Source organism: Apaloderma vittatum, unplaced genomic scaffold (genome assembly GCF_000703405.1).
Source record: "Apaloderma vittatum isolate BGI_N311 unplaced genomic scaffold, ASM70340v1 scaffold6490, whole genome shotgun sequence".
Lineage (NCBI taxonomy): Eukaryota > Metazoa > Chordata > Aves > Trogoniformes > Trogonidae > Apaloderma > Apaloderma vittatum.
The window spans coordinates 60880-82388 of NW_009694965.1; the positions used below are offsets into that span (position 1 = coordinate 60880).

The 21509-nt window shown below is 41.3% G+C and overlaps 1 protein-coding gene across 1 annotated transcript in view; it reads left to right on the forward strand.

Moving 5' to 3' along the window:
- KCNQ1 (potassium voltage-gated channel, KQT-like subfamily, member 1) overlaps nt 1–21509 on the forward strand; it is a gene marked incomplete at its 5' end in the record, with an annotated part of 52917 nt that overhangs the window by 26162 nt on the left and 5246 nt on the right. The window contains 7 exons of the mRNA XM_009869412.1: nt 6845–6971; nt 8557–8635; nt 9493–9589; nt 10209–10349; nt 16601–16711; nt 19111–19206; nt 21007–21129. Coding sequence (XP_009867714.1) covers nt 6845–6971; nt 8557–8635; nt 9493–9589; nt 10209–10349; nt 16601–16711; nt 19111–19206; nt 21007–21129 — 774 coding nt within the window. The remainder of the gene's footprint in view (nt 1–6844; nt 6972–8556; nt 8636–9492; nt 9590–10208; nt 10350–16600; nt 16712–19110; nt 19207–21006; nt 21130–21509) is intronic.

The following is a 21509-nucleotide window of genomic DNA, read 5'->3' on the forward strand; positions in this document are numbered from 1 at the left end:
ACCGTCGCGGCAGCGATGTCTGTGGAGTTGGTGGAAGAACTTGAGCTGCCTGCTTGGATTTGGCAGAAACCTCTGGTGAGGGAGTCAATGACAGGCATTTATATGCACCTAAGGGAGTTAGGTGCCCGGCTCCTATTGAAATTCAATAGGATTTAGTTGCTTGGAGCCTTTGGGAAATTTTGACCTAAAATTGCAGGCGTGTGGTGGTCTTTATCGGTCCCCGTGCTATTGTTCTGTGCTCTCGGCACCAACTGAAGGCAAATAGAAAAGCTTTGGCACAACCAGCTATTCTGTCTCCTAGTAAGTGTCTCTTTCAGAACACGAATGCTTACATAAATATTATTTCATCTTAATTAAAAATATTAATCAGGGGAATTCAGTGATACCCAGTAATTTCTTAGGATTAATTATGAGCCTCTGAAGATAGAAGTGTGATACTGATGCCATGTTTTTTGTTTTTGTTGCCTGATTAAGCATTTCATGCAAAATATGCTAGATAAAGAATTTTAGCAAATGATTCTAGGATTTTGCAAAGGAAGGAACACCAAGTCTTCTGATCTTAAACATTTTTTAAAAACTTACCATTACTGTTTTTTTATTTGACAAGACCTTTGGAAGCGAGGAGATTAAGTAGGGGGGAGAAAAATCCCCAATCCTAAATAGTGCTTTTGGCACTTGCTGTCGCTCAGTGTTTATATATATGAAAAACCTTTTATCTCTTTCTATTTTCGATCTGTACTTCATCAAGTTGGGATTTTTACTTTATTGAGCTTGGTGCCTGTCTTTGTTTGATTAGGCCATCTGATTTTGCTGCTCTGTGTATCTTAGAAAACACAGTTAGAGCTTTCAGGAAGAAAAACCCTGCCTTTCTCAACAGAACAAAGAGGGGCCTCTCTATACAAAGTGAGATTAGAAGAAACAGTTGCCTTCACTGCCGTTGATTTGCATCCCAGGCTGTACCCCAGCGCTGTCTGAAGCGTTTTGCAAGCCCCGATGTGTCAGGTGAACAGTGAGCTGCCAAGGGGACTCAAGCTCTATCCGAGCTGCCGCAGTTCGATTTTTGCATCCCAGAATGTTAGGGGTTGGAAGGGTCCTCAAAAGACCATCTAGTCCAAACCCCTGAGTGTAAATGCAACCTATTGCTCTACAGGAGAGATGCGTTCCTCTTGTGGGGTGTGTTTTTCTTTTTAACCCTTTGGGGGCTGTAGAGGATATGCTGCATCCCTGCTTGTGAAGATGCTGAGCCTGTTTCTCTGTTACCCGATGCTGCTCTTGCAGCCCCTGGCTGATGGCAAGTGCCCTGTTTGTCCCTTTGCATTAGCATCAGCACTTCTATTGGCCCCTCTCTTGGCTCCTTCAGAGACCCCCTTGTCCTGACTTCTGGACAAAACTTTTGGCAGTGTCCTCGCCTTGCTGCGGTTGATGGCGACGAGGTTACTGTTGTGCTTCACTGCTAGCTCTTGCTGGGTAGGAGCTGTAGGTCTGGGGAAGCGTTGGGGCAGGAGGAAATTCCTACAGTACAAGAAGTTTGTACTCATGAGGCTTAAAGTCATCCCCTCCATCAATGCCTCTTGTTCACCTGCGCTTATTATCTCCCCTTCCTCGTCAGGCAGCCACCTCTGTGGCAAATGGAATAAGCTGTCGTCTTCGATTTTTGGTCTTCTGTTGTGAACCAGAGTAACGCAGTGGTATGCTTTGCCTCCTTGCTCCTAAAACAGGTATTTTCCCTCTCTTACGTTGAGGAAGTTCATTATAAGAAGTCTAGACTCAGTGAAAGCATTCTTGTTCATAGCAGGTTTCAGAAAACCTCATCTAGTCCCTCCCACATCAAGTGGCTGCATGAACTTCTGTGATGCCCTGTGACCAGCTCCAGCTTTCAGGACTCCAGGCAGAGCCTCAGGCAGTATATCCTCTAACCAGATGCTTCCAGATAAAATTTCTTTAGCTGTTAAGTAGCTGTTGTTACAGTGTGGTGATGCCTTCTATGTCAGGATTTTGTTGTGGTTAGTTTTACAGTTCTTATTTTTTGTTATTCCCAAGCTATTAATCTGTCCAATTGCTTAAGAACATTTCCTTCAGCTAAGTTTAGGGACTCTGTCCTTCCTTTTGGAGCTGCTGCGCTTCGTCTCACAGTGTGGATGTTGGATGCCTCCCAAGGTTGGATTGTAGCCCTTCCCATCCAGTGAGTGGGGAGTAGTAAAGGAAGAGCTTTTCAAGATACATTTATTAGCAAAATAAACCAGATATTCATTTTGCTAATGTACTTGTGTGTGTTTGTTTTCAGAGATCTGACTTTTCCAGTCACGCAGCTGAAGTCTGGTTCCTCCTTCAGTTCAGTCACAGTCCTTTCCATAAGTTATTTTCCCTGTTGTCTTCTGACGGAAAGAACTTCCTTGTTCTTTTGGCATCTCAAAGTTTGTCAAGGCAATAGTTCAAGTGCCCTTACCCACAGCGGGTCCAGCTCTTTGGTACAAGCCAAACCTAATACTCAGGCTTTTAATCACAGCTGTTCTCTGAGCCCTTCTCTGCGTGGGCTTATTGTGCAGCTGTGATAAATGCCTGGGAGCTGCGAAGCTGTAATGACAGAGAGCGTGGCTGTATTTGTCAGGGGACTGTGTTTTTATGGATCTTGCCTAAATTCCTTCATTAGGTGATGAGAGCTGTGCTTTAGCCAGGCGATTAAGCTATGAGATATCTGTCTCAGGATGAGGATCGTTTCTGTGTTTTGATGGCTCTTTCGTCGTACCTGAAACGATTCCCAAAGCTGCTCGTGTGGTATCTGATCAACTCGGAGGAACTTCTGTTTCCACGTCAAAACCGTGAAAGTGAGTAGTGAGATGCACTGAAAAAAATCTGAAATGGATCCCACATGCTGACCCCACTCCTGCACCAATGCACCAGTGAGGACTCGGGCTCTTTCGCTGGTCTTTGTGAGATATATTTCATTCCTTGACACGTGGGAAATGACTGCCTGGAGCTCTGTTGTACTTGCACCAAGCACTGTACCACAGTAGAAACGCCGGTCTTGTCTTCCCGTTCCTTTTAGTTGAAAATGTCAATTTTTGTGTGAGAAGTTGCTCACGGCTGTAGAGTTACTGCCCCTGGTTGAGTTCTTCAAGCAACACGATCTACGTGTGTATCCCACGTTCACCTTCTCTACCTTTTCATCCAGAGTTAATCTGGTATTTGGCTGTGGTGGGATGGCATGGCGGAGAAGGCATGAGGACGGCCTAAGAACGTGCCTGGGCTGAGCACTAATCATAATTAGAAGGGGGAAAAAGCCTCTCCTCTTAAGCAGGAGGGCTCCTATATGCCCACAGTGTGAAGGTACACAGCGCTTACATCTCGAAGGGCTCTTTTTACCCTATCAGTATGGTTCGATTTTTTAATCTCAGTGTTGCATTTCTGCTTTCACCTTGTAGAAGGGAGATCACAATTAAATTACATAGGGTTGGGTGGGTGCTTGCACAGCGCAGTCCCTGTGTGTCTCCTCCACTGAGCTTTAACCTCCACTCCCGCTAGTGTTTTGCAGGCAGTAATTCTCTATTTTAATTTTCCCATGTGCTGAAGGTTACTTTGATTCTCATTACCTTCATTCTTCACATCTTCTCTCTCTGCTCAGCACTTTATCCTTCCATTTTCCTGTAGCAGCTTCTCGCAGCCGTATTTCAGTCTAGCTGATTAATTGTGGGAATCACAAAACTTTTACACAGAGCGCCTGGTAGGGCCATTTGGAGAAAGTACCAAAGAAACAGTGGACCAAATTAATCCATAGTGCAACTGAGACTTGCTGAAACTCTCAGGTGTGAGTGAGGCATTGCTGCTCTCTTCCTGTTAAATGGAATTGGCCCTAATTCGCCACCAGCATAAATGAACTAAGGATCCTTCTAGTTAGTGTAAAGATTTTCATGTTAATCAGGAAAACACAGGCAATAATTTAGTAGCTTAGGAAGGCATAATTTTCTAATGTATTTTTTCCGTGTTGTCTGCAAGCTTCTGGCTGCTAATAAAAGCGTGTCCTGACAGAAATTCATCTGACTGCCCTGCCCCCAGGAGACTGCTTATTAGACTTATGCAATGCAAGATATTAAACCCACTTTTGTCTGTCGCATAGCCACAGGCAGGGGAGGGGGAATTTGCCAGTTGCTAATGGATACCTGGCGGGTCTGTGTTTGACCATGAAGAACAGCTTGTGCACTTTCACCCCCGATGTTCCCTGAATAACTCGGGTCTCATTTAGGTCAATAAGCCTTTATCAAAACGTCAGGAGTGAAAAATGTGTCTTGGTGTAAGCCGACTGGTCGTTCCCTCCAGTCATCGGAGTCTATAGGACAATCAATGTTCTCTGAGCTTGTCTGCGTGTCACGCCAAGAGCGGGGTGACAGGAACCATTGACTGCGGGGCTCTCGCTTTGTCTTTGGCGCGGCCCCATTTGCATACTGGCCGGTGCCTGTTAGCCAGCCAGCCAGGCAGGGCCTCTAAACACCCTCCGCACGCGGCCCCCGATGCAAATCCCCCGCGCGGAGAACACACGCTCCTTTACAGCACAATCCGGGCTTTCATTTCCTACCTTCTTGCTCCAAAACTGAAGCTACGAATCCCGGCGAGGCCACGGTGCTGTTTTGCGGTTTCATTGTGCTAAAACATTAACTGCTCTCTCCAGTTTTTCTTTGCCTACCAAGATCTTTGTTGTTGACTTGGTAATTGCTTCTGGGGATGTTGGAACAGCCTTACCTGTGCTGTCACATGTGACGTGAGGCTGTACATCCCTTCCCCAGATCAGTCAGTTTGGGTGAAGGATGGTTTTTGCACCCTGTGTGCTTGCTGTTTGCTTTTGTTAAGGGCATTTCCTCCCTGGTAGTGATGAAAAGAGACGTACCAGCCTCTGCCTGCAGAATGGTACGTAGATACTAGAGGTTATTGACCATATCTCTGAAATGAATATAATCGTCTGATCAGAGAAGATGGTGCTTTATTGTGAAATAAATTACACCCCGTGTAATAATTTACACCTCGTGTAAAGCAGGGCTCATAATTTTGCCATTCGTTGTAGGTCCGTAAATGACATTAGATGGAATTGCGCAAAGGGAGAGTTTCATTGCGTTTGAAGCTTCTGTCGTAAGCTTTCCTCTAAAACATCTAGTGCAGACGCTGTTTCTTTAGATTTATGATGTTCATTATGACTTTTTTTGTTGAAAAATATTGAATAGTAGTCCAATTTAAAAAAAAAAAAAGTGAGAGGGAGGGTTCTGGTGGATCTTTTAAGAATGAAGATTCTTGGCTGGGTCAAAGGGTCTGAGCTTCATATTTGTTACAAGAAATGGTCTGGACAGTGTCGTTATACCTTGAAAATCCAGCTGGAATACAAGTGTGGATAAACAATTGTCGTAGCTTTCTGCCACGTCTGACATCTCGGACAGGTTAGGAGATTCTTTCCCCTAGTTTTGACAATCCTGGCTAACGTTCTCTGAGCTTTTCAAGGAGTGCCACGGAGTCAAACTTCAGTGCCGCAGTAGCCTGAGATGATCAGATCGTTATGCCATCAGGAGACTCCTGTTTTCAAGCCACAAAAAGTTAAGACCAAAGTCAACTGATGCAAAACATTTTTCCTCTCTATTTTTACTGTGTACAGACCTATTATTTTACTTGGTATTCAGGGCGATGCCCCATGTGTTTCTCAAGCTGATAATATGACTCCAATTGATCTCGGCTGGACAAGCGTTGTATCCTGGTTTTTCCTTCCCATTAATTTAGAAAATAATTGTAGGTACTATCGTGAGTCCTATTTGCCAATCTGATATGAAAAAGGAGTGAACCCTGCAGAAATGCGCAGATAAAACATTCAGCAGCGTGTCACCTTCTCTGCAGTTGCTCTTTATGTTGAATCACTCCATGAATTAGCAGCTCATTCTCTTAATCTGTGTGACCCTATGTAACGTGACACCTTAACGATCGCTTTCTCTGCTTTACTCTTTCCGTGTGCTGTGTATTTTCAATTACAAGCTGCTTTTACCACTCCAGGGAATACCTTTTGCCTTTGGCTCTGGTAGAGAATGTGACCACTTATTAATCAAGTCGACGAGTATCACAGCTCCCCAATATTCGACAAGGCTGTGCTGGGTACGCCGGGCTCCCCCAGACTGCAGAAAAGCAAGGTTCATCTATCTGCACGTGGCCTAAATCTCAAATCCAACATAACTGTGCCTCTGTCTAAGCAACGAGGATGTCGGATGTCTTTGACATCTGTCGCTTTGAGGAATTCCCAAAGTCAGACCTTAGCAGTGCTTCAGGATGAGGTCTCTTCTGCTGATACCTTTAACTGTTGCTTGAGACCTCACTGTGTGCACCTGGAGGCTGACACGTTGGTAATGAATGCTGGAAATCTTTCTTCAGTCTGTGTGAGATTAAAAGAAGACTGAAAAAGTGTAAATGAAGGTGAGGTTAAGCTGATACGGTAAATGGAATGTGAAGCACACCTCTTCCCGAAATGAAAAACGTTAGCAAAATACTCATCTTCTGAATCCTGCCTCTGCCTGTTTTCTTTGGCTCAGTCATGAGACCGCTTGTTTGAATTAGACCAAGTGAATTGCACAGAATGGCGTTTTTTTAGTATGTGTAGATAAGCCAGATGGCATACAATTAAAGTATTCTAACTTGCTCTTAATCTTTTCTTTCTTTACTCTTACAGGTTTTTCTAGGTTACTTGAGATTATTTTGGTATAGTTGATGTTTATTTCACTGTCCAAATTTTACATTTGATTTTAGCATTTCCTAATACATTCTGAAAAAAAGATGAAAGACGAACAGCAGAGAATTAACCTTGTTCCTCATCTGTTTCTTTTAGGAAATTGTATTAGTGGTGTTCTTTGGAACAGAATACGTGGTTCGGTTATGGTCAGCAGGATGCCGCAGTAAATACGTTGGAATATGGGGAAGGCTTCGTTTTGCTAGGAAGCCTATTTCAATCATTGGTGAGTATGCCCAGCTTGCCAAGTTGACATAAACAATGGGTAAAACTTCTCCTTCAAAGTTCAGAGAAATGGAGTTTCTGCAGTAGTTGAAGCCAAGTTAAAGCAAGAGCTCTTGTCTTGTAGAGCTGAATTTCCTTTCAGGAACCCATGACACTGTCACTGGAGAACAACTGTAGCTTGGTTTGTTTTTCCAGAAGAGCAGAACGTTTTCTTTTCACAAGTGATCTGAAGTTTTGCCAGAAATAGATCTTGGCCATAGTCCTGTCTCCTGTGACCTCAGAATCCCAGACACTGTGCAACAGCTACAGCTGTGTGTTTTAAGATACTGAATGGACACTTCCCCCCCGCCTCCCCCAGCAGCAGTTAGAATAATTTATTATCAGTTTATTTTCTACTTTTAATTGAGCTACGTACTGTGTGGTGGAGCATGATGGATGCACTGTAGTTACTTTGTGTGTCTATTAGATTAAAATACAGTTTTCAGTAATGCATTTGGAACTGGGCACCTGAATTCCCTTGATATTCACTGCACTTGGCTTCCTAACATGACTTTAGTGTTCTAAGAAATTACATCCGTATATCCATATATATCACAGAACTTTTTTTTTAGAATGCTTGTCATGCATTTAATGATTTCACTGAAAGAAACATAGTAATCCAAAATCAGTCTGTATTTTGCTAGCCAATACTGAGAAAGCTATGTAAAGACTCTTGCCCCAAAGCATGTAAAATATAAATGTATTAAACCAGAGTTGGGACTAGGAGTATCATTGTAGAAACACAGTAATTCTTGTTCTGGGACATAGTTTTTTCCACTGTTCAGAAAAGTTACTTGTTGTCCAGTAGAGGATATAGTTTTTCAGAAACTGTCTGCAGTTTTGCTGAATCCAAAATTTTATACCTGGGTATTTTTAGAATCATCAAATAGTTTAACACAAGGGGTTCTGAAACACTGTCCTATATATTTCAGCTGGGAAAGCTAAACAACGCTCTACTTTCCCAGATATGTATTAAGAACTACTTAATTTTCCAAAATACAGAGTTCTTCTCCAAAATTAACTAGGCCTGAGGCACAAAGATTTAGAGTACAGTCCTAGGGTAATAGTAACTGACTTAAACTAAATTAGACTTATGCAGTATTTCCAATTTTTCTCTGACTTTCAGACCTGGACAGATGAAATAATAGGAAGCCAGTTGTCTCATATATGAAATAAACTCCCAAACCTCTGTCAGTGAATAAAATATTGTCCAAAACAGCAGCCAAAATAACATACACACAGGAGATGATAGGTAGAAAGTGCTGAAATTCCTCATGGGTTATAGCTAATAAGGATTTCAGGCTGCTGAGCCTGTTTTTCAGTAACTCAAATCACTGGTCATGTGGCTGGGATGTGGCCGTCATGGACCCATCATGCTAAAACCTTTTTATGTCATATCACACAATTATATTTGCTTTCTGTACTACAGTAGAGGTCTCTTGTGACTGTTCACATCGTTAGCATTGGTTCTAGGAAGAGGCTTGCAGAAGCCTTGCGAGTTGCTGCTACCTCATTTTTTTTTTTTTCAATTGCCTTTTGTTTTCCAGATCTGATTGTCGTCGTGGCTTCCATGATCGTTCTCTGCGTGGGCTCTAAAGGTCAAGTCTTTGCAACCTCAGCTATCAGGTAATTATATGCAATAAACAAAAATAATGCTGAGTAAGGTGGGTGTTGGTTTTTTTTCTTTCTTTTCTTGTTTCAATTCTTGTAGGAGAATATGAGCCACTGCTCAGAGTCGTGTAACACCGATCATGTATGGGTGTGATGCATTGTCTGCTTGTAATCCCTTTATGTCTGGTGAGGGTCAAGGTGCACATACCTCTGCCGCTTTTCCCCAGCTAGGGTCTCTCCAAATCCTGGTTTAGTTTCTTGGCTCGGTTTTGTAGCCTCTCTTTCATGCTTCATGTCTCTGACGCCTTCCAGCTGCTTCTTCGTAAAATGCCAGGGGTTAGTGGTTGTGGATTCCTGATGGACTGAAACCACCTTGTGCTCGAGAAGGTTTTTCTGAATGAGAGGACACTCCAGCTGCAGCCATGCCCTGGGGTGGCAGTGACAATAAAAGGACATTTAAAAATATTATTGGGCTGTCTATTTGAAATCGCCTATGAAATTCCTCAAAGCTGAGGAATTTGCATCTTGAGCGAGCTGAATGTTGCTTCCCATCCTGGCAAGCAGGTCAAATGTGAGTTGATGAATGAATAGACAGCGTTCACAGTTCATGTCCAAAATTCCTGAATCCTTGAGTTATCCTTACTAGCCATGGGCACAGAGGTCTGTCCTTCTCTTGTGCAATCTCCCCGTGCTGTCTTCATAGCAAGCAAGAGGAGAGATGGGTGAAAGGAATGAAAAAAGGCTGCTAAGCCTGACGTAAAGTACCGTGCCTCTCTCTTGCAACAGTCCTTTGGAAGAGAGCGGCTTCCTTGCTCTGCCTCTGTTTCTTCTGTATCTTCAGTCTCTTAATTCTTCTAAAAATTGTGTTCCAGGGGCATCCGTTTTCTGCAGATTTTACGAATGCTGCATGTTGACCGTCAGGGTGGGACCTGGAGGCTGCTGGGATCGGTCGTGTTCATACACAGACAAGTGAGTTTGAGCGCTCTGAGGACTGGCCTCAGAGGTGTTGCAGAAGTGCCTGTGTTCTGAACAGCATCTATGCAGCCATCCTAAAAATGTCAAATACATTTAACGTGGGGGCAGGCAGCCATTTATTTTAACCAGGTACGGTTGCTCTGCCTTGTTCAAGGGACAAAAAGTTCCTAAAAATATTCAACTTCGCTCGAACAAACGTCTGACTTGGAGTTGGACTGAACTACAGAAAACGAGACTTCTGAAAAGTAGTCTGGGTATTTCTAAAACTATGTGTCTAAATTCCAAAGTTGTTTTCCATGTGGTACTCTCTGAAAAAAAAAAAATATTGCCCGACTACTTTTTGGTGATGAAAAAGTTGAAGAGTGACACTTGTGAGGGAGAAGCTGGTTTGAAATGTTCATACTGGATCAAGTCATCAGCCATGCAGTAAATTCTTCCACCGTTGAGTTCAGTGAAGTTTTGTTAATTTGCACAGCCAACAGTCGGATGTCAAAGTTTATTAATTGCTGAAATTATATTCTTCCCTTCCAATTATCTTTGAAAAACCATCAGTGATAGGTAGTTTAGGTGTCTCAATGATACCCTAATACTCTTATTTTGATTCTCTTTGCAGGAACTGATAACTACGCTCTACATTGGATTTCTGGGCCTGATTTTCTCCTCTTATTTTGTCTACCTGGCTGAAAAAGACGCCGTAAACGATTCTGGAGAAACAGAGTTTGGCAGCTACGCGGATGCCCTGTGGTGGGGAGTAGTAAGTATGACAATTTCACATTTTTTCAAGTAGTTAACACCTTCAAATGTGGAGAAAAGTTCAAGTAAGTATGGACTAAAACCAGGACTTTCAAATGGCGTCTTACTGCTTCACTACACTTTCTGGTTTTGTAATTCTGTGAAACCAAGACAGTACTGTAGGTCATCAGTAGTTTTATTTGGACTTACACTTTTTCACAAAGTGATCAAATTGCATGTACAAGATGTAGAAACATCTGTTCTTCTTTCTTTATTCTGTCTTCCCTTTTGTTACACTCATTACTTCTTGCTACCTTTCTCATGGCAGGGTTCCACCTTCTAAGGTTTAAGAGTCTTGCTAAATCAGGGCTAGTGTTTGGGGGCTTTTTTGTATGCTTGGGATTTGTCTGGTTTGTTTTTTTTTAAACAGATAGCTGTGTTTTGCAATTTGGCCTGGGACAGTAATTCCCTGTTTGTTCAGAAATCCAGGCACAGGACTGTTTTATAGCGATTATATTGCTTCGGAATCCCCTTAGCATCCTTGTGTAGCATTTGTGTTGCTCAGACATTTCTTGGGTTTCTCTAAGGTGCTGCCACACTTTGGTGTAGACGTGTGTTTAGTTCTGCTTTCTTGCTATTGCTAGTGATAGTTTTCTCTGTTTTCACTTACTATGTGTGCTTACTAGTTTGGCAGCTCTGTTCTGGAATTATATTTTTGTAAATGTTTTGATTTTGTTGCTTCTGCTAGTAACAATTCCCTCTTTCTTTTCTTGCCTGGTATGCAAATATTAGGCTGGCTGCTCTGTTCTGGTATTTCCCTTCTGTAATTGTTTCCCTTTCCTTTTTCTATTACAGTTCAAAGAAAAGTACTTTTTGGAAGCTGTTTTTCCTTATCATTAGCATTCAAGCAATGACTTGTTTTTATCTACTTTAATTGTACGTAGCTTAATAAAACAAACTTATTATTAAGCGCTTGCATTTTCAAAATGTGCTGGTCTTCCAGAGTCTTCTCTTTGCTGTTTTGAATTGAAAGGGGTTGTTTCTGTATTCATTAAAAATGCGACTACTAGAAGTCTTATGTGCAAGAATGGCAGGACTAGCATGTCCATTTCACTAATAAAACATTATTTTTTAAGAAATACTTTTAAGAAACCTCTGTGTGTGTGTGCTTATGTCGGGTTCTCTCTACAAGCAGTACCACTTGCTGTTTCAGGAAGGAAAGACCTAGAGATGAGCAAGTCCGTTGCAGGTCTCCTGGTGCTGAACTGCGTATGGAGCTTTTTTTGAATACTTCAGGTTTGGTTTAGGTTGCTGTTAAGATCTGCTGTAGAACTCTTTCCTCTTGCTGCCCGCCAGGGTTAAATACAGCCTCTCTTAGGATCAGAAAACTTGCTGCGTAGCACAAGGCAGTGGCTTTCTGGCAAGCAGCTTTTTCAGTGCTTTCATGTCGTTATGGCGTTTTTACTTTCCAGTACGGCAGTCAGATGACTCGATAATTAACGGTGGCAGATGTAGCTGCGTTTAAAAACACATGCTGTCATTGGCGTGGGCATTAAAAATTGAGTATGTGACAGAGCAGATTGACTTCCTGAAAATACAGTAAAACCTTCCAAGCAATACGATCTGTCAGGACACTGAAATATTCTCCTCTCAGGGAGATATTGCTTAGTTAATGTGCATGCCAGTTGTTTTGTCTTTGTAATTACAATAAACGTGTTTAATCAGTAAGTTTGATTATGAGAATATTCTTTCTCTGTTGTAAATTCTATTATATAGCAAGATGCCACTTGAAGAGTGAGACCGCATTTGATGAACCCATAATGTAATTTGTTTAATGTTCAAAATATAATCCACTGTCCTTGTTCTGCTCTAAGCACAGATGATAGCATTAGCTTCTGTTAACTGCTAAAAGGATTTAGCAAAACAAAACTGAAATGGGTTCAGGTCCATTCATTTCTGGTGTTTTGATAGCAGAAGAAGAGGCTGAGGGGGGATCTCATCATGCTCTACAATTACTTGAAAGGACATTGTAGAGAGGTTGGTGCTGGTCTCTTCTCACAGGGAATTAGGGACAGAACCAGGGGGAATGGTTTCAAGTTGCAACAGGGCAGGTTTAGGCTGGACATTAGGAAGAAATTCTTCACGGAAAGAGGGGTCAGACCCTGAAACAGACTGCCTGGGGAGGTGGTTGAGTCGCCATCCCTGGATGTGTTCAAGTGTCGTTTAGATGTGGTGTTGGGTGAGATGGTTTAGGGGTGACCTTGTATTGTAGGGTCAATGGTTGGACTCGATGATCCCAAGGGGCTTTTCCAACCTGAATTGTTCTATGATTCTATGATGCTGTAAGATTCTTCCTGTTTTCTCCTAGGGAAAAGCCCTGTAAAGTTAGGACAATAACTGGGAGGTCCTTAAGTATCAGGATGCTTCCTAATGAAGATCTCCAACTCAAACAAAAATACAAAAATACAAAAACCTTCTCAAAGCGTTAGGTCTCAAAAGTTGCAGTTGTGTTCTAGTCAGAATTTTCAGAATTGGTTAAACACCACAGATTCTGGTCGCTGAAAACCTGTGCCAGCCTGTTTTGCACTGGACGTGCAGAAGAGGGTAATGAACGGCTCCTGCCTCAGACACGGTGGTAGATCCGTGATCTGTCTGGCAGAGTCGTTGAGCTCACTCCTCTGAATGAGATTGCTTCTCTGTAGTAGAGACGACTTCTAAAAGAAAAGAGCTTGGTAATGTTTTCACACCCCCTTTCTCTCTCTGCTACGCGGCACTTTTTTGTTACCTCGACGTACTCTGTGCTGCTGAGCAAGCTCATTGGGCAGCGGCAGCAGAATGCGTAGCGTAAAGAGAACTATGGAAAGGGTCTGTTACCACAACTAAACTGCATCTGGAATTGGGTATTTTATGTTACTGTGTTTTGCTGACTATAGATATACCCATAGGATGCATAACTTCTAATGAAATGTTCCTCATTGTCATTGTTGTTATTTATAAATCTATATTGCTTTTCCATTTCCATATGTAAATTGCTCTCCCGGGCTTTATCTGAATTTCCTTGAGGGCTCAGGCTTGTAGCTCTTGGCCATTCCGGTTTAGGGGCTTCTGGCAGAAACCTAAGGTTGCCTTGTGGCCTGAAGATTTGCCTGTATTATTGCGAGTTTTGAATGTAGCGCTTGTGCTGCCTGGATTTCAGCAACTTGGAAAGATTCTCTTTTTTATTCAGCTTGCTTGAATGCATTTGACTGAATAAGACATCAGCAGTGGGAAGGCTTCTACTGTGCTCCTTGCATGGAGGTGTAGGAAAGCATTCAAACCTTTCTGCAATTTACTGCACTTGGATTGCAAAGAAGTCAGGAGCCAATCGATATTTCTGGTCTTTTGCTGGATGTTCTTCTAGTATTACTTGATTTAATCAAGCTGGGTGTTGCAGATGGGTCAGAAAAATTGAGTGGTATTTGGTACATGAAGCAATAACCTCGTGCAATTCATGTTGAAATCGCAGGGCTGCAAATTTAGAAGCAAAATGGTTGAGGTATTTTCTGTAAGGTGATTTTTCCTTGTTTGCTTTAGTGTTTCTGCGACGTCTGCCTTTCTCGTAGCTCTGATTCACGCGTTCTTGTGTTTTGTGACCGTTTAACTCTCCACATTTTTGCAAGCGTTTCATCAACACCTGATTAGTTTGCTGAGCTCACTTGAGCCTGACAGCCCTCAATAAAATCCCTTTCTGATTCAGTGCTGACAAACGTTACTATTTCTTCTTGCTGTGGGGATTTTTGCTTTATATTTCCTCCTGCAGACTGTTGATGCATATTTAATAGGAACAAGCTTAGACTTAATACCAAAGCCTGTGGTGGTGCCCATGAGATCAAAGTTCTGAAATAGTCAATGGATGAATATGATTTTGCTCCTAATTAAAACAATTAGTTTTACATGCTGCTTTTCAATGGAAATTTAATGTGTGAGCTCTTGTATCAATTTAATTTCATTAGGCCAATGTATTTACTATGCTAGAGTAGAGGTTGAGTCAGTGTTTCCGTTGTAAGATTCTATTTTACAACTGTAAAATTAGTATTGTACTCTTCAGGGAGTTATTAATCTGGCTGTAAAAATTCATTTAGGGCTGAAACTTGGCATGTAAGGTTTCAGCAGCATATATCTTGGGGGAAAAAATGTAATTTTGGAGTACAATGCATTGGTAGATGGATTAAAGTTATGAGAGCAGATAAAAATGTTAATTTAAACACATGCTTTGATTTGCAACCCAATTTCCAAAATGTTTTGGAGGTTTTTTTGGGTTTTGTTTGTGGTTTTTTTTTTTTTAAATCCTGACCAGCAAAGAAAATCCTTTTCCTGCAACGCTGATGCTTCATATATATCAGTTCAGAAGGGATGGGTGGTGGGAAAGGGGAGACATGCTTTTTTGTTTAGGAATTTGTCTTCACTTGTACTGCAGTTAGCTCAAAAGCATCTATTTCTTTTCACATTTCTAGTTGATGTACACATTTCAACGCAATGTAAAGACTGTAACACAGAAAAATCTCTTCAGTCACAAGGATTTTGTAAACCTTTTAAAGAACTGGGACTTAAACCACTCTCTTCCCATGTAGTCTTTTATGTAAGAGGGTACTGGAGGCCATCACATTTCCCATAATTTAATTTTGTTTTGAACAGGAAATTGTAATTACACAGAATCACACAGAATTGCCCAAATTCGGAAGGACCCTTAAGATCATTGAGTCCCACCATTAACCTAACACTGAGTCCTCGACTAAACCGTGTCCCTGAGCACTATGTCTAAATGACTTTTGCACACCTCCAGGGAAATCAGGATTTTTTTTTTTTTCTTTTCAATTGACCTTCTTATGTAGGTAAGGAGATAATGTCATCGCTTCCATTGCTCATCAGGCCCTGAATTAAGGTGGTATTTCAACAACAGTTCGAGGACTTGAGGCAAAGGTACTTGGGTGCCTAACTTGTTGATTCTTAAAATGCTTTTGTAAAATATGAAACAGTTTAGAAGTAAGCCCCATTTTGAAAACTCATATTAAAAATTTCAATTCTTGAATGTTTTGAGCGTCGGCAGCTTGCAATAAGAGTTTTAACATCACCACCTTGAGCAGCTGGAGCTGTCGCGTGTTTGGCAGACGTTGCTTAGAAGAAGGTGGCCGGTTGGAGCGTGGGTGTTGCTGCCCATGTTCCCAAGGTAAAATACAGCCCAAAAGTGAACAAGAGGCACTGCAGGACAAGGAGAGGATGACCTGTGGGTATTTTTGTCTGGGACTACGTCCTTTGTGTCCTGGGCAGCTGAAGCCCAGAGCATCCAAAGCAAATCTGACCAGGCAGCAGCCAAGGTGTGCTGCAGCTGCGCGAGGGCTTCCCGCGGTTTCAGGTGCCCTTGTTCGGTTGTCCTCCCTCAAAATCACAGATAAAAATCTCTCTCATTTCCAAATTCAGAAATAGCTTGTGACATAGGTGAATTTAAATTGCTCTCAGATGCCAAATGTTTCCCTCTGCTCCAAACAAATCCATTCTTTCCTTGAGCTCACACGAACGACTCCTTAAGCCTCGTTATGTTCCACCACCGCGGTGGTAATCTTTACTTCAGGGTTTTGAAACCCAAACTCAGTGGATGTTTCCTGCGAGTGTGCATTAAATTATCTGTCCTTATTCTCTATGTATTATACAAATCAGTGATTCATTAGACTGTTTTCAGGATCTTTACTGCATGGAAAATTGTCAGCTTCTCTTGCTATTTATACCTCTGTTGTTCTCTTGAGTGCTTCGCGTCTGAGCCCAGACATACTCCACGGTTACAGTGTGTGTGTGTGTGTGTGTGTGCGCGCGCACTCCTTCCGTGCAACAGCCCCGTGATACTCTCAGCAAACGTCTCCTGCCCATAAAAAAAATCAGCAGTTCAGAACCCTTGGCAGCCTCCCTCTAAGGAAAGCGTGTGACGCAGGCACCAACCTGTAGCCCAGCGACTTGAAATGCTGTAAAGTTGCCTCAGCCATGAAGACTGAAATGAATGGCTCTCCTTTACAAGATTCTAAACACGTATTTTATTGTAATTCAATTTCCTCTGCTTTTTCTCATCTATTATAGACGCGGAAGAAAACCTAGAGAGTTACTTTCATTGATGTCACACAGACAGTCGTTGGGAGAGTTAGGAATGAAACTGATGTTTCTTTAAATAAAAAAGAAAGAAAGAACAACAACCCAAAGCTGCCACGTTAATACCTGTTGTAATGTTCTATGTATTTCTCTTTACAGGTGACTGTTACAACTATTGGCTATGGGGATAAAGTGCCTCAGACCTGGATAGGAAAGACCATCGCATCTTGTTTTTCAGTATTCGCAATTTCATTTTTTGCCCTGCCTGCGGTAGGTTACCTTGTGCTTCTCCTGGCAGTTTCATATTGACTCATTAGTCGTCAGAGGCAACTTTTGTTGTTGATTCTTTAACTTTTAATTTAACCTGATGTAATGAAAGCTTTGTATTAACTTCCAGAATTGTACTAAATCTCTATAGCTTTTAGAAGCAAAAGAGCTTCTGTAAGTGGCCAAAAAAGTAAATATGTAGTGTTTATTGTATGCAACGCTAGATTTGGTAACTGAGAAATATTTCATTCAAAATGTTTTTTCTGCCCATCTCAGAAGTGTGAAGGAAGTTATTTCTCACGCTAATTACTTCTGGACTCAGTAACTTAGTGCTATTTTGGCTTTTTAAGACATTCACTCACAGTTTACTTGACCAGGGTGAACTGTAGAGCTCTCATACTCATCATTCTTCTAGCAAAGCTGCTGAAAAGGTGTCGCTGGCAGAGAGACAACAATAAGGATACAGCTCTTTGCCAAATTAGCATCTGCCCATGGCCAAGGTTCCATTTTTCAAAGGTGACCAAGGGCTGAGCTTTTGAAGGTGTTTCGACACTTTGCTTGCACTGAAAACAGGTTCCCAAGTATTTTCTAACAAGAAACAAGGCACCTGAGTACCAAGGGTAAATTCAAAATGAGCAAAACGTGGACCGTGGTTTCTAAACCTAAAATATTTAGTGCCAAGGGGAGTTAAGGGTGAGGTGTTTTGTGTTGTTTTTTTTTTCACAAATTTAGCGGTACTCCTGAAATGTGCTGTTAAAATGTTTATTTTTTCAGCAAGTTTTTCAGTTCAGTGACATGAACAGTTGTGTACAAGTACAGCATGGATGAGGAGAATACTTCATGCCAGTATTGTTGGAAAAATTCTTCATGGCATGAAATAGTAAAAAATCCAGTGGCTTTTAAAAACTAGTCACTTCAAAGGTGCATAACCTTTTGCAGAGAAGCGTAATGAAGTGTAGGTTTTTAGACTCCCCAGCATCAGTTGGCCTGTAAAGCATGTTCTTTCCCCCTTCCTCACCTCATCTCTTTCACGTTTGTTCCTTGTTTAGAGGAGAGATCTGGTAAATGGAACGATTTGTAAGAAAAAGTGCCAAAAGCTACTATTGTGACTGAAGGGGGATTTTTGTGGTTTGTTTTTTGGGGTTTTTTTGGTAGGTCTTGAATGCCAGCAAAGGTGTTTTATAAATAGTTGTGTGGCAGCCTCACCTTCACAGCGATGCTTTTATGTTTCCCTAGTCATTTGTAGAAGTAAAACAACAACAAACATCCCTTTATCAGTGTGATTTTTAATACTGAATTAAGTTGTTCCTGTGAGCTGGCCCAAGGGGGAAATTTAGGGTTTGAAGCTCCCAGCAGTAAATAGTTGATAGGTAGTAACTACTCCACGCTGCCTTGGTGCTGTGCTGAACCAGGGGAGCTGGCAGGGATCACTGTCAAAACTAGTTGTTTTGGCTAAACACAACTGGGCTGGGCTCTGGAGCTAGCAACGATCCTTCATTTCCCAAATAAGCGATGCTTAAGCATCACTAACTCTTTGATCTTTTGTACGTTAACATAATAGGAAGGGCCTTTCCTGTGCCTTTCAAAACACTCAATGATTAATACCGTTCTTAGAGGTTGAGCCAAGATCACGGATTGTTCTGACACCTCGCCTGCCGTGTGTAGAAAACAAATTATGTTTTTGTTGAGTAGGTGTATGTAAGCTGATTTATAGATCTCATTTTTATCTGTGTTAACTACAGCTATAACTATGCAAATGACTGCAGAAATGACTCGCTGTATACTTAATTTTGGACTTAGTTATACAGCCTTCAGAGGCTAGTTCGGGTTGTACACCGTCCAGTGCTCTTGGTCCACGTCCCGTGTCCTGAGGGTGGGTTAGGTGGCCTTCTGTTGAGCTCATTGAAGTCCTGACCATTTTGTAATACTCCTTGTCCTCCTCTTTGTCCTTCCTTCCCAGCATGGGTTAACATATGGAAATGAAAATTACCATACTACAGTTAAGAGGTCTTTCTTGTGACCTGAATAGTGCCGTGCCAAAGCTTTATTTCTCGGAAGTTAAGCACATCAGGGTAACATTTCTCCCTATTCTGTCGTGCCCCTGCACAAGCTTTATGAGGTTTTTAGAAGGTATGAATTACCATTTCTGCTCACTGTTTAGCATCTGAGTGCAGCTTTGGATCAGGACACGATAGCATTCATTGCTTGTTTCAACAAGTAATACTAACTCGGCCTAAAAAACTTAACAGTATTAAGTCATTTCCTCTAAATAATTAGTTGGGTTTTATGACGCTGAATAGGAGTTTATTAATTCAACATAATTTGGCAAGCTTACATGTGGCTTTTTTCCCTCCCTTAAAAAAAATTAAATAATTAGATCTGTGTTTTATTTCTTCCCACAGGGAATTCTTGGTTCAGGCTTTGCCCTAAAGGTACAACAAAAACAAAGACAGAAGCATTTCAACCGTCAAATTCCAGCTGCTGCCTCTCTGATACAGGTACCGAGTTCCTGAATTTTGTTTAATGTAATTGCTTTTCATTTACAATTTTTTTTTTCCAAACCCTCGACAGAATTTCCATGTCTGATTCCTAAAGGTGTAGGAGTTACAGATGCAAGTCTTCTAAACAGGTTTGGAAATCTCACCTTTAATGTCAACTGATGAGCAGAAAAGTTCACTCTGAAATCAGTGCAAGTTGTTTAATTCAGCTGGTTAAAATCAGAGCTGAAGAACCCTGGAGAAGCATTAATATTGTTTCATTCTAGGTTCTTTCAGCTTTGCCTCTCTACCTCAGTATCCACCTGTAGCTTTAGAAGCACAGGGATCAAATTCAAAAGAAATTTAGATGTGCATACACCTAGGCCGCATCATTTTTGCGTTCTCTTATGACTTATGTCTTTAGCTTCATGAGTGAATGTGGATTTCCAGATCGGACTCTTTACAGAAACAGTAGCGAACGGTAAAATTTATGTTTGAAATGAAACAGTCCCAGAGTTAATGTGAAAAAGGTTTAAATTCAGGGCTCTGGTTATAGCCAGAGATTAGCCAAAAATGTTCAGACTCGGTGTGTTTCCTTTGGATTCCATGGTCAGAAGGTAGGGCTTTGCAAAGACTGGGTTTTTGGTATTCCCATTGATTCTTTTGGGAAGTCACCCCAAATTCTTTGGAAGCCTGAGCCTGCATGTCCAGAGTGTTGTACCTGGCTCTGTCTAAAATGTTCAGTTAGGAGTGGAGGATGGACACTGCGTGGCTGACTGCCTGTTCTTAATAGTGGTAATCACAATTTGCCAATAGCCTTGGACTTCTGAAGGCCCAATTTAATGAGTACTTTACAAATAACCTGGAAGAATTTTATTCTTAAACCGAGAAGTTTATGAAATGAGTACAGGACAAGACAACAGCTGAAATGAGGGATCCTTTTTTCCTGTATTCCTTGTTTTCTTCTAGGGGCCTTCCAGGGTCTTCTTAACCATGGCAAGAATTTTGTGGGGATTGTCTGATCCTTGACTTTCCAGCTGCTCTTTTCCTCTGTCGTTCTGCCTTGTCTTCTTTCTTTCATCTACTTTCTCACCTTAGAGTTTGCATACGTATATGTGTGTCCTTTTGTCACACAGTGAGAATCTGGCTTGTTAATTTGCTTAAGTATTAATCGCCTCTGATATACTTACACATTGAAGAGAGAATGCATTTGTCACTGCTCTTCTTTTCTAGCTCTGCTTTTCTTCCTTTTTGTCCTAGAACATAGTACTTGAGTCATTGGGGGTTGGCAGGAAGGGAAGATTGGGTTTGGGTTTTGGCTGTTGATGCAGTTCACTCATGCTCTCAATCTCATTTCTTTATATGAACGTAGCCCTACTGACCACGTCACAATTGCTTTTTTATTTATTTTTTTTCTTGATAACACTCCTGTGAGGCAGGGAAGAACAATTTTTTGGTTTTTTCAGTAGAAGCCTGAAACACAGAATGTGATAGGCAAAATGCTTAAAGCCAGAGGGCAAAACTGGGGCAGAGCAAGAAATTTAACCCCAATCTCTCTATTAATTATTTGCTTGCTGATGGGAGCAAAAGTTACATCTGGAAGAGACTCATCTTCCTTTCTGGTTTGCCCAGCTCAAACTATGTGGTTTCTGTTTGTTAAATAAGGATTCAAAACTGTGTTGTGTTTATGTTTCCAGCGAGGGAATTCAGGAATACTATTAAATAATGACTGGTGTGCTGCTTGGAAATTCCTGTGTGGTACAGATAGCTACAAGTCCAGTTGCCTTGATTGTTCTGATGCTTAAAACGTTTTTTTTCTAGACTGCGTGGAGATGCTATGCAGCAGAAAACCCAGACTCTTCTACGTGGAAAATATATATTCGGAAAGCTGCCCGAAATTATCATTTGCTGTCACCCAGTCCAAAACCGAAGAAATCAGTGATGGTACCAGTAACTAACATTTCCTGTTACAGGAATTTAAAAATTTTTAGATTAGAATGAATTTGTTGACTCTTTAGAGGCTATTTGTTGTGCTTGTTTTACAGATTCTTACTTGGTTTCAGAATTTTATTTTCATTTCAGTTTTGAGATTTTCAGTATACAAACTTTTTTAAACTGTAAGTTAATTTGCTTCAGTTCCCAAGCGTGACTTTTTTAAATGGATATATGGGTTTGGAAAAAAGCAGTAATGACCTAATTCAGGCATTTCAGTCAGTAACTTACTGTTGTTGGAAAACTATAAGCAAAGGAAAAGAATGAAAATGACTGTTTAAAAACAATAACCTCTAATTAGCTTTTGGGAAAAAAAATAACAACAAAAAATG